General features: G+C 37.1%; 1 protein-coding gene across 7 annotated transcripts in view; it reads left to right on the top strand.

The window, feature by feature from the left end:
- CEP43 (centrosomal protein 43) overlaps positions 1-13,015 on the top strand; it is a 2,274,574-nt gene that overhangs the window by 738,585 nt on the left and 1,522,974 nt on the right. For all 7 annotated transcript variants that reach the window (XM_044069398.1, XM_044069434.1, XM_044069407.1 and 4 more), the window contains exon 6: positions 2,551-2,574. In XM_044069398.1, coding sequence (XP_043925333.1) covers positions 2,551-2,574 — 24 coding nt within the window. The remainder of the gene's footprint in view (positions 1-2,550; positions 2,575-13,015) is intronic.

Below are 13,015 nucleotides of genomic sequence, written 5' to 3'. Positions count from 1 at the left end.
CATAATGTTAAGGCCAGATGCTAGTATGTTTGGTGATACTGTATTTGAATTTGTTTGCATTTTTACTAGACTGTTTAGTGCTTTCAACTGTACTAGGACCCTGTTCTCAGCCTGATGGTGGGGCGTTGGAGACTGTCTGAGACCATGAAAAGACCTTGTTTGGAAGTCTGATGTAGGCTATTTTGAGTTTATCACTTTGCTAGGACCTGTGTGGGGAACTGATACATGGTCTTCTTTTTCTAGATTGTCTTGCTCACTGCCTTACATCAATGGCTTCCAGTGTCTTTCCTAAACATTCTGAGGAAAGTATTTCCTTGGTCCCGGCCTCGGAAGTAGTCCAATTCTGTGCAGCTGTGGCATTTATTTGGGGCCCAATCATCACTATGCAGACCAGCATCACAGATTCAGACCTTGGTTTACGTTTTATTTTTGCAAAATATCTGATGAGGCTTTGCTTTTTGACTGTTTCTGGGCACTGTTGTCATACTAAGGATGTGTTCTACTCCACTCCTGTGTCATATACTTCTACAGAGTAGCCACTTTCTGTTTTCTTATTATTTTGCTTATAGCAATCTCATGCTTAGTTCTACATATTTATCAGAATTCTTGTTAAAAAAAAGTAAATCAAATAATGGGAGGATTTTACAGACTGAAAAGATCACCCCTTGCCCAACAGTTGTTCTGGAGTCATTTTCTCCCTCTGTTACCTTTCACTCTTTGGAGTGGTACAAGTTATCCCTCAGAAGGGAGACAGTATCTTCTACCATTCTGTACTGGAGTCATTTTCTGACCACTGTGGACTTCATCAGATTTGCCTTCTTTATCTGTAGACTTCCCAGTCTAGATCCCTTGAGTCTATGTAAAGGGATGTATTCCTAGGGGATGGTTCCGTCTTCCCTCAGGCAGTTCCATAAAAGTGTTGTGCGCAGTAACTTTACCAGTCCCTGCATCATACCTTCCTGACAGAGTCATTCAACCATTTCCATATTAATAAAAACATCAATAACATAATCTTTTGGTCCTGTGTCCACATTGCTAGTTTCTAAATTGTTAAATTTAAGCTGCATGGTTTCTTTCTTGCCTACTTGGATTAATCATAATCTTTTAAAAAAAAGTAGAAATTCATTTTTTTAATAATTTAATAATACAGTGCTAACCTGTCTTAAGGTGTGTATTAAACCTTCTTGTGAATATGGCTTGGAAGGACTGTTGTGATGGTATATTTTTAGGCAGCCAGTTATTGAAGTGTATTATGGTGGATTTAAAAAGATTTTTGTGATGACTAAGATATTAGACAAAGCTCAATCTAGTGGGAAAAGAAGGACAGATTTTTTTAAATGTCTGTATAGTTTCTTAAATAACATGACCTTTTACAGGTAAACAAAAGTGGGAAAAGCACTTTATAAAACTTATGCCACTGAGAAATGTCAAATGGATTAAAAATAAAGAATAATCATAAATCAATTAGAAGTAGATTGGTTCAATTTTAAGTAATTTACTGATTCATTGTATTCTTAATAAATGTTATTCCATTTTCTGAGCGATGCCAAATGTTGACACTGCAATTATGAGCCAGCCAACTCTTGTCATTGTTGGCAGTCGTATGCTCATATTCAGGAATATTGAAATGTTACATGTAAAAACATTTTATAGTTTTTAAACTATAATGTTTTCACTAGAAATGTTCTTATTGGAAATGAATTGTTTTTATCCAACTCGTATTAGAACAAAGTTGCTTTTACCCTCTATGGCAATGAAGAGAATGATTTTTGGATAACTGAAAAGCTGCTTCTATGCATAGGTGGTGGTATTTATTTTTAAAATATATAGAAGCTGTATGTTATTTTTTCACTTACTGTTTCTTTCTATTTTTATAGTTGATTTTTGCTTGAGTTTTTTCTTATTTAAAGAACGGGCATAAAGTTAAGAGTGCATTATCAGTGCATATTTTATAAAAAATATATTAAAAAATAAATTGTGACAGAAAAATAACAGGAGCTAAGCTGTGTCATTACATTCCACATCTATTACATTGTATATTTTGCCAGTAGCAAAGAAAACGTTGCTCCACCTGGTCTGGATAATATTTATTTGACTATGCAGACTGTATTTTTATTGTGAATAAAAGGACACGTTATAAAGAGGGTGGAGGATGAAGATTTAATAAGCCCTGAAGATGTCAGTGCTTGTGATATTGTTAACCTTATTTCGTATACAGTATTTATGTACATAAGTTCATAGTGGAAAGGAGATTTGAGGTGTGATACCTCACCTTTGAAATTCTTGGTTCGCAGAGAAGGGGCAGTAAACATAAATCCAAGATGCAGGGGATATTGTCGGTGGCCTTTGATGTAGGATGTCCAAAGAAGTTATTATTGTCATTACTTTTAGAGATACTAAACTGTCACGTTTTAATAAAAGTTTGCTTTTCATACCTAATAGAGTCAGTGGATTAGCTGATACTGTTTCATGTTGTACACGGTATAGTCACATTTTAATTTCAACTGTATTTTTCATTCTGATGTTGCTTATGTTTTTTGTTTGCTACAGGATGATCATCCATCGATTTCTCAGGTAAAGATATTCCCTTCATTTATGTGTTTTAATTGTGCTTTTATTCTTTTCCTAGTAGGTATTTTCTTTCACTTTGGAAAGCAAATTGTTTCCTTATCCTAAAAAAGACCCAGCAGTTTAGACTGGATAAGAAAAGTAATGCTGTTTTATTAAAACACCTTTTACAGATGTGTAGCTGAGGTATTCTTTTGTAAGTTTATGAAATTTTCTTCTATCATTTTAGATATTTTTTTTTTTTTACTTTTCAACATTTGGATCTTTTTTCTCATGGCCACTGTTAAAAAATGGTCTTGCATGCCCGATCAGACTACCTAGTAAACAAACACAATCAATAATGAAAATATAAATAAAATAAATGTAGTTTATTTACAATGCAGCTATGTAACTCACCTTTAGAAACACTGAAATATAGGAATTTAATGTAGAAGCAGTTGAGCTAGCTAATGTGGGAGTTAATCCATTTGTTAGAAATAGTAAAATATGTGATAAGCACTGTGTTGCAGATAATTCTGCAAGAGAGATTTACCTTTCAGTGGGTTGCAGCAGTGCCATGATTTTTAGTATAGGGAGATACAGGAGGGCAAGGCCCCCAACATTATGGATGTGAAGGACTTTAATCCCATTTTAATTCCACTTTGAAGACTGCTTTTATTTGAAAGTAGAATTTGACTAGCCCTTTGAACAGATGGCATAAACTTGCTGTTAGAAGCATCCCTGGTGATCAGTAACTGCAGGCATAAGAATCACACAGCCTTCTTTAAATTTAGAAGCTGCTTTTTCTTGACTGTGATGGGTATTACATGACTACTTCCGTACAGTAGAACTTAAAGAAAGCTGGTGTTTTTAATTCTTCCCTGATTTCATGAAGAGGGTCTGTGTATGTCTGTCCATCCATCTACAACCCCTTTTAGCCATTTTTGCACATGGGGTCAGTGTCAGTTCAGCAGTGGCAGTCATCTAGAGCCAAGGCATGTATCAGAAATAAATGTTTTCTACTTGCATAACCATTTCAGATGTGTATATATAGCACCTTTATGTAAAACTTGGAAAGAATTAAGAGTGTCAGCTTGTGTTGGTTAGCATTACTCTGTGATGCAAGCCATTTCTGCACATCACCTGCATCATATGTTTTAGGTGTTTTCTTTCTTTGATATACTAGGAATCAGGAGGTATTTGGAAATCTTTCAGGGGCAGTCTGTGTACTTGAGGTTGTTATTGGTAGAAGTGAAGTTTGCAGAGGGTTTTGACTGCTTAAAATGGAGCTACTTCAGATTTTACTGATATTGAACAGTATTTTTTTTTGTTTGCTACTGTCACTGAAATCTGTAGTACTTATAGTCAGGATTAAATGTGAAATATTATTCTGTTTTATTTATGCTAGGGTTTGTCAGGGATGTCTGCAGTCAACAGACATTCAAGGGACAATCAGTCATCTTTCAGCCTCTACAGGGGCTTGTTTGAATGTGAATGTAGGGCTATATTGCTGCTAGAAAATAACAAAGAGTTCTGTTGTAACGTCCTACTTTGCCTTCTCCTTTCAGTTTTCTTCTTCTTTCCCATCTTTCCACAATCAGTGTTTAATTTTTTTATTTAGCTTTTTTGAGAGGTTTAAAGACTTTACTGCTTTTTACAGAACCATGAAATGTACTGGGAAATTGGGTCCAATGGCCATTTCCACCTATTTCAAGAGGAGCAACAGACAAGTAATATCAGGGTTATATTTGTGGATACCCATTTGCTTGTACAACACCTTTCTGAAGGTAGAAAGTGTATTACTTTGCGTAATTTGGAGAGGAGATTTTTTTGCCAGAGAAGGGGTACATGGTGCATGACAAATCTCTCTCTCCCTCATGTTTTGTTTTTATTTGCTGAAACAAGTTTCAGTCCATGTTAGTGGGACTGTTTGATTTATTGAGATATAAGAAGTCTTAGACTACTAGATCTCTAATGGCCTGAAAGGCTAGGCACAGATCACCCCAAGGTGTCTGTAGAATACTGATTAAAATAGGACAGTGCTTCCAGCCTCTCCTGGTAGCTGTTGTCTTTTAAGCCTGTGATCTTGGGGTATTTCAAGTTGCTTGATATGCCTGATAAGATAAATCCCCAAAAAAGGGTCATTGCATTTGGTAACAGCACAGATTAATGTGGAATGTAGAGAGGGTAAGAACATCTTGAATTTAGAAGAAATAACTTTTATAATAAGCTGCAACAAATAAGATTTCCTAAACACTTTTGCTACCTGAATGATGGTCAGAGGCAAGGGACTTACTTACCCATGTTCCAAGTTCTCTCACCACACTTTCATTTTGAATGTAAGATCTATGAATGAATTGTTTACTAAATGCAGCAGTATTGCATTATTTTGCATGTAATTTTAGCATGTTTTTGTGCACCAATTTTTGACACATGCAAGTTTTATTTGGAGCTTCTATGTATCAGAGGAGGACTTGAGGATGGCACAAAGTTTGTAGTCGTTCACAAACTTGATTAGCCAGAGACCCCATTTGTACTTTGGAGATATGTGAAGTAAATGCCGAATAATAGAAGTCCCAGCACAGAGAGTCTATATCATAACATCGAAGTCACAAAACTTTGAATGTTATAATATCAAACCCAAAATGTCGAAGACTGATAACAGCAAAGCCACGGAACATTAAATTCTTTCCCAGGGAAAGAATTCAGTGGGCCATTTCCGCGACTTCGCTATTTCCTCCACTGTGGTGCGATCTCGGAGTTGGTATATTTAAGTAGGGGGTGTGGGGGGGCACTGCCCCCCCACATTAGAAATAGTTTGTAGTGTTTGTGTGTTTCCCGTTTTGTGCTGGAACAGCGATTTTTTTTCCCAGGAAAAAAAAGCGCTGTTCTCAGTCTTCGGGGTTTTTAGCTTTCATGGTTTTGGGTTCGATATTATAACATTCAAAGTTTTGCAACTCCGATGTTATGATATAGAGCCAGCACAGAGCCCTGAGGAGCACTGTTGATCACCTTCATGTCTGCAGAAGAAGGACTTTCAACCCTCATGTCTTGGATTCTAGCCCTCATCCACTTTGCTATCCTAACTATGTATGGATCAGTTTGGAGTTCATTTAACTTGTTTATTATGTTAGCTTGTGGTATTGTGTCAAAAGCCTTATACAGGCTAAGGTATATTCCATAGACTGTCCACAGCTTGAGTTTCTCTCTCAAAGATGTTGACTAGATACATTAGACAGGCTATACCCCTTAACAAAGCTTAACTGTGGAGGAGATCAAGAATGATAAGATTTTTGATGTCCTAGTCAATTGGGTCAATTAGGATATGTTCCTTAGCTTTGCAGATGAGACTAGTTAGGATAATGGGTCTGCAGATTTTGGTGTCAGTGGTGGGTCCACCTTCTTGAACTGGCATCAAAACAGCCATGCACTTTATTTCAGGGACAAAACCAGTAGCTAGGCTGAGGTTGAATAGCTGTAGGAGCGGGTCCACTAGAGCATGTTTTACGCTGTTTATTATGCAATTGTGTTATATTGTCAGGCTTTTGTTGGTGATACGTTTTTGTTTTGAGAGTACAAAGCCATGTCCAACCCAGCCCTACTTGAAATGCTACACCTAAAGAAATCCCAACCCCCCTGCACCACACGCTCCAGAGATCACAACCTCATTACCACAATTAACAGAACATGCTGGAGGGACAGGTTCATCTCCCAAAGACTGCCCATACTCTGGAATAAGCTTCCCATTTATGTCAAGCAGAGCACCTCACTGGCCCTCTTCAAGAGAAATCTTGAGGAGTGGATGGAAGACAGAAAGTTCACTCCAGGGATCATTCCAGTTGCCCTACTGGATAGGGGCACTGTGACCTAACATTGGGTGGCATGGTGCCTGGGCAAATGTTTTGTGCTAGGCTTGTAAAGTCTCCAGGGCCATTAGCCTAGTACACACCTATGAACATTTAGCAGCTGTTCTTTGGTTACAATGGAGTTTTAAGGTTCTGTGAGATATGTGGGTTTTTGTATAGTTGTTTTTGGAGTGAAATTTGCACTGAATTTGTTTACTATGTGGGCTATAATCTGCTTGAATCTGAATAGGTAGACAAGTTTTGGATAGGTTTTGAACAATGCTGGGTTTTTCTTTAGTGTCCTAGCATTGCTAAAGAAGGATTTGTAATTGTACTTAGATTTTGATGTTAGTCTAAATTTATAGGATGCCTTTGTTTTCCTGATGGTGTTTTTTTTTTTTATTTTGATGGCGTTTTAATGTTAACCTAGATTTTTAGGGGTTTTGTTACAGAAGGTTTTTTTTTCCACTTATTGTATTTTTTATTTATACACATGATCAGCCAGGCTTGTTTACTTTTAAACTTTTCATTTTGTTTGTATCTGGTAAGGACTGACAGGGTAGTGCATTTATCCAGGTACTCAGAGTTTATTTGCATAACTACTTGCTGTGTTAGTATCTTGGGTAATGCAATTAAATATGAATTTAGCGACTTCATGATAGAGCTGTAGAAATTTCATATGTTTGACATCTGTGATATTTGTGAAATTTGCATCTGAAGTGTTTGGAGATTTTAAAGGAAAGATTTACCAATTTGTAGATGGATTTAACTGGGAAGAGAATGCTACGTTTATTGCTGATATTGATGCCCTGTTGGTAAGGACCAGTTCAAGAATATTTTTTCCTCTAGTGGTTTTTTTGTTGGTTTTGTCCAGGGGTGATTTTGGTTATGCAATCAATAACCTACAGTTGAGGTATAGGTATCAAAGTTTATCTTCGGATATTTAAAGTCTCCTAGGGATAAAGGAATTTAACCACTACAAGTTGGATGCTGTATCCAGGGCTAAGGCTTCTACTTGAGCGACAGTCTTGAAATGTGTTTTGTCATGATGCTACCCAAATGTTTGTTGTAGCTTGAGATTCTGACCCAAAAGTAGAATCAGACAAAATGAATAGTATACATATTTATGTACTTAAATATTTAAAGGATCCATCATTATCAATCTCACTATTGCAGTAGCCTTTGGCTGTTTGGTTTGTATCCTGCCCAGGATACAACAACCAACTAGATTTACAAAGCTCTGTCTCCTTTAGTCTGTGTGCTGATTGAACAACCCATTTGTGGAGGGAAATCAGCATTCCAGGTGAAGATTACTTAAAATTTAATTCAGAACTTTCTTGCCACCTCAAGGCATGACAGCTGAGAGCTTCCTTTTTGACAGATATCCCCAGAGGGGGAACCCCTCCAAATGGAAAATGTTGCTTTTTAAGTATTTTTGATATATTTTCTATTTTTTGAAGCATATTGGCAATTTTATTAATGTCCTAAGTTTCTTGTCAGAAACTGCTATTTTTAGAACAGGGCTTGTTGAATACTGAGGCTGATTTTGTGAGTAAAATGTATTTTTTAAGATGTTAACTGGAGTGTAAAAATATAAAGCTTGGGGACTGTTTTATGTACTTCAGCAGTATTTGAGCGTTTTGGTGCTTGTGTACACTTTTTGACTACTTGCCTTCAATATTTTACTGCTTGAGACTGTTTGCTTGAAGGTGTGTTATTTAAGCAGAGTGAAGTGTATTTTAGGGTAGAAATGCTTTTTGTTTGGTACTTGAATACACTTTGTGGCTGGGGAAAAAGACTTAGAATAATATGCTTTCCCCTTCTCAGTCTTTCCTCCTAGATTGCCCTTACAAAAAGGGAACTAAAGGTTAGACACTGATCATTCAAAGGTGTTTCGTCTGTTCATAAGGATGGTTTTCTTACCTTAGCCAGAAGTTTTTTGCGGTATTTCTGTCCTGGAAAGCAGAAATAATTCCTGAAGAAAATGTCAGAGGATTCTGGCATAGACAAGAGAACAGGACCTTTTCTTTATCTGACTCCCAAGCCCAAGACTGAATCAGAGAAAAGTTTCTTGTCTAACTCCATTAGAGGGGGTTCCTTTTTCTAAAACTAGCTGTAGGATGAATCCTGTTTTTTTTTCTTGTTTTTGTGTGGGAGCAATGGATGTTTCCCCCTAAACTTAGGAAATGTTATATGCTGCAAGTGGATTTACCTCATATCATGCTTTTTTCTCCTATTATGCCAGCATGAGAGGTTGCTTTAAATGCTGACTACAATAACCCAGATTCTTAATCTTTAGCCCCCCCCCAAAAAAAATGGAAAAAACAACCCAGCAGAAGTCCCAGTCATACTCCTGCATATAAGTGGGTAAGGTGTACAGATTTTATAAGAGAATTTCCTTCTTCCAGTATATTCTATCAGATGTTGAGTTTGTGGGATTGTTGTGCTGTACTTCCTTCAGAAGGTAGGCAAATTCTAGTTTGTCTCTAGTGTCTAAGCATGTTTTGATGGGTGTGTGTATGTGCATTTATTGTGATTAGGGCCAGTACTACTGTTACTATTTTAATGCAATATACCTTGATCATGCCTTATGATCTCTTCATGACCTGTGGTCCCCGTGACCATTACAGTTGATTAGACTATACCACAGTGATGCGGTACATAAACAGGGGACAGTAGGTCTTTACCCCCTGTGCAGGCTGGCTGTGTCTTGGTAGTTGGCTCTACACCATTGTATAACCTTCCAAGCATCTTACATTCTGTCACAGCAAAACGTAGTGGCAGATAATCTGAGCAGGACAGACACTCTCAAATGGAAGTTGAATGAGGCTGTCTTTATTTGTTTTATTTATTTCATTTAACATTTGTTTACCGGGAAAGTCCGACTGGACACAGGTCCATTTTCAGCGGATGCCTGGGGAGAAAAGCTCCAACGATATGAAAAACAAACAAACATACCATAAGAAAATTACAGAGTACAGATCAATAATGAAAGTACACATTGCAAATATAAATAATCGAAAGAGATGACACCTTAGCAATTTTAACAAAATGTGTCCATCAAAGAGCATATGGTATTATGCAAACTAGACTAGCATATATATTAGAAAGCACAGTAGGATATTTTTGAGGAAGACTTGAAATGAGTTGAGGTAAACGAGTAAGTATATATAGGGAAGGAAGAAGGCATAATAGGATAGTACTGTAAAGTGTAGAGCTAAAGAAAGTCAGAGGGTGTGTATAAAAAGTGGAGAATATAGAGTTAGTCAGGTTTGTAGCAAGAGCAAAGCCAGGATTTTTTTAAGTGAGTCAATAGAAGTTTTTAAATTGTACTATGGTGCAGATGGAAGTGGGTAGTTTATTCCAAATTTTAGGAATGATGTTAGGGAATATGAATTCTCCAGCTGTGAGTTGTTAGCTTTGGTGGATTTAACTAGGAGTTTGTCACTGAAACAGAGTGTTCTAGTGGTGGTGTATGGTTGTATGAGATCTTGAAGATGGGGGTTTTGTCTGGTTCATGGAGTATTTTATGGGTGAAGGTTAGTTGCTTGTATTGGAGGAGCTGAGGAAGTTCTAGCCAGTTTAGTTGTCTAAGGGCTGTGCAATGGTGTGATTTGTAGGGGAAGCTTGTAGAGAATTTAGCTATTTTATTGTAACATGAGTCTAGTTTAGTAAGGTCTGATTTGTGTAGGTTGTTAGTGTAGGGGAAGCTTGTAGAGTCGGGGAGACAGGAGGTGTGTCCTGGCAATGGTAGCTTTTGTAGATCTGGTAAAAAAATGTCTTGTTTCTGTAAACGAGGCCTAATTTTTTATGAACTTTTTTGATAGTTTGGGCTATGTGGCTGTCAAATTTTAGATTGTTCTCAATTTCGACCCCTAGCAGTTTGGTATGCATCACAGTGGTGATAATAGTTTTGTTTTTGGACTGTAGGGTGAAAACTGGGAGCGTTGTAGGTGTTCTTGAGGGGTAGAAGAGGAGGATTTTGGTTTTATTTGGGTTTAGAATGAGTTGAGAATTAAGCCATATTCTACTGATAGAAATGAGTTCTGGGTTATGTTGTGGAAGTCCTGTATGGTGGGGCCATATGTGAGGGTAGAGTCATCTGCGTATTGTATCACAGATGCTTGGTGAGTGGAGGTGTGGGGTTGGCTGGTAAAGAGGGAGAACAATAGTGGTCCTAAGATCGAGCCTTGTTTGACACCTAGGGAAACTGGGAGGAGAGTGGACAGGTGATGTTGCCACAGTACAGCCTGTTGTCCGTCTGATAGGTAGTTTTGGAACCAGGTAACAATGGAAGCACTAAGGTTTAGGGAGTAGATCTGTCTTCCAGGAATGGATCTAGTTGTGGGGAACACCTCAAATAGATCTGTTTGCTTCTTTTTAAAACAGACGACTAAGTAAATTCTGCACCAGGACTCTAGCAGAGAGAAATAAAGTCCTCGACTCTGGATGAAGTAACCAGCAATAATAAAGAAGAAGCAATAAGTAAAATAAAACTCGCTGGATACACACAACACATAATTCTTTATTTAAATAGTGATGCATCATTGTATCAACCAATCAATTCCATGTTAAAATCAATACACCAAATAATAATACTCAAGGTATAAAAATATACATATATAAATATATATATATAAAAAACATATAAAAAACACATAGAGGCTGTATAGAATGTGGGGTAAATTTCTAAAATTTTCTAGTTACAGCATTAAAAGCTATGTAAAAAAGCGTAAAAAATACAAAATAACTAGAGCATCAGTGCTTCAGGGCTCTGTTTCCAAGTAAATGGTTTTAAAGAAACCTTGGAGTTTAGGCCAGGTGGTCTGTCTGCTTGGAACTTAATAATCCATTCTTGTTCCAAAGCTTCAGTATTGTTAGTAATATTTCCACCTCTTTTATTTCTATGGACAATATGGAAAACCAGGAACTTAAAAGTGTGTGTGTTCCCTTCTTGCATCACATGCTCTAATAACTTTAGGCACAGCAAGAAATGTAGAGAATAATATGCTGCGAGTACCACTGACTTTTGCGAGTAACATTAATATAGTTTGTGACATAGTCGGAAACAACTGGGATATCCTATCGAGTGTGAAAGAACTTGATGGAATAATAGGAGAAACACCATCCTTCTCCTTTAAACATAATAAGTCCCTTAAAAGACAATTATGCTACAAAAAAATAGATGAGCCAAAGTATGTAGAGTCTGATAGGATGGGCACGTTTGCCTGCAGGAGATGCACAGCATGCCCATTCATTTTTGGTGGGGGACAGTATAAACACCCTATCAGAGGTTTCTCCATTGATACACACTTCTATGCTGACTGTCACACTGCACATATAGTATATTTTAGTTTCTGCATGAAGTGTTCTGCCTATTATATAGGTAAAATGAATCGATTATTGAAGGACAGAATTTTAGAACATATGAGAGATATTAGAAACCAAAAAGAAAGCAATACAGTAGCACATTTTTTTTCTAAATAAAGAGTTACTTGCCGTGTGTATCCAGTGAGTTTTATTTTACTTATTACTCTTGCAGACAGGCCTGTAAAAAATTGCATTTCCATTCCAGTAGCATGGAATGTTTTTATATGCATTTCTACCCTTTTTACTGATGTCCGCAGTAATTCTGAATATCCAGAAGAAAGCTCCAAAAGCTATTGTGGTGACTGCCTTGGCCAGGCAATGTTGGTTCTCCCTTCTTATGGAATTGGACAGGGGCAGTTACCACTAACTTCCTAACAGATTGAATCTACTCACACAGGACAGGGAGAGTTTGATACACCCCAGTCTCAAACAACTTCAACTTACTGCCTAGATGATTAAATTCTAATACCTATAGGCACATTTTTCTTGAAGGTGTACGTCAGGCACTAAAGGAGGCAAAATTCCTGCTACTAGGAAATCTTATATTAACCAGTGAAGATTTTCGAGTCGATGCCTAACCTGTAACTAGAGCCCTGTTTGGGATTATTGCCACTGGTTTTGAAACATTTGTCTGTTACTGTCCTATGGCCTGTTTGCCCCTTTAGCAAGGGGTATTTATCAGCCATTTTAGCATTTCTGCCTATAGATCCTTCTGTTCATTTCAGACTTAGCTCAAGCTATTCTACGAAGTGATTTTTCCATTGATACAAAGCTCACCAAATTTTCGGGTGATACTTTAATTGGAATTTTACTTTTTGCTTTGAACGTTTTAATGTTAAAAAAAAAAAAAAAATAGCTATTCTGCCTGCTTTGATTTCATCTTCTTGGTAGACTTAACTGGTTTAATGCTCTGACATTGCAAGAGAGTATGAGAGTATCTGGGCTGCAGTTGTTCATGGTAGGTTAACCTTTTTGCTTTTCCATGCTTAAAGGGTTATCTGTTAAAAAAGCCCTCCTTATATGCCCTTACTATTTTCAAAGTGTACCTTGAATCTAGCCATTTATCTCCCTCATTTTTTCTGAATTTGAATGACAAGGAGAATAGATTCTATATACGCTAGTCATGCTTTTGCAACTCTAGTATAATCTTGTCAGTACTAAGTCCTTTAGGAAAACTATACTGCTGTGGAATTCCTAGTATGGGACTGGAAAAGGATAATCTATGTCAATTCAGACAGTCCGGTTTGGTTATT

Source organism: Protopterus annectens, chromosome 1.part0 (genome assembly GCF_019279795.1).
Source record: "Protopterus annectens isolate FY-2018-M chromosome 1.part0, PAN1.0, whole genome shotgun sequence".
Classification (NCBI taxonomy): Eukaryota; Metazoa; Chordata; order Ceratodontiformes; family Protopteridae; genus Protopterus; species Protopterus annectens.
This window is presented reverse-complemented; position numbering and strand designations above follow the sequence as displayed.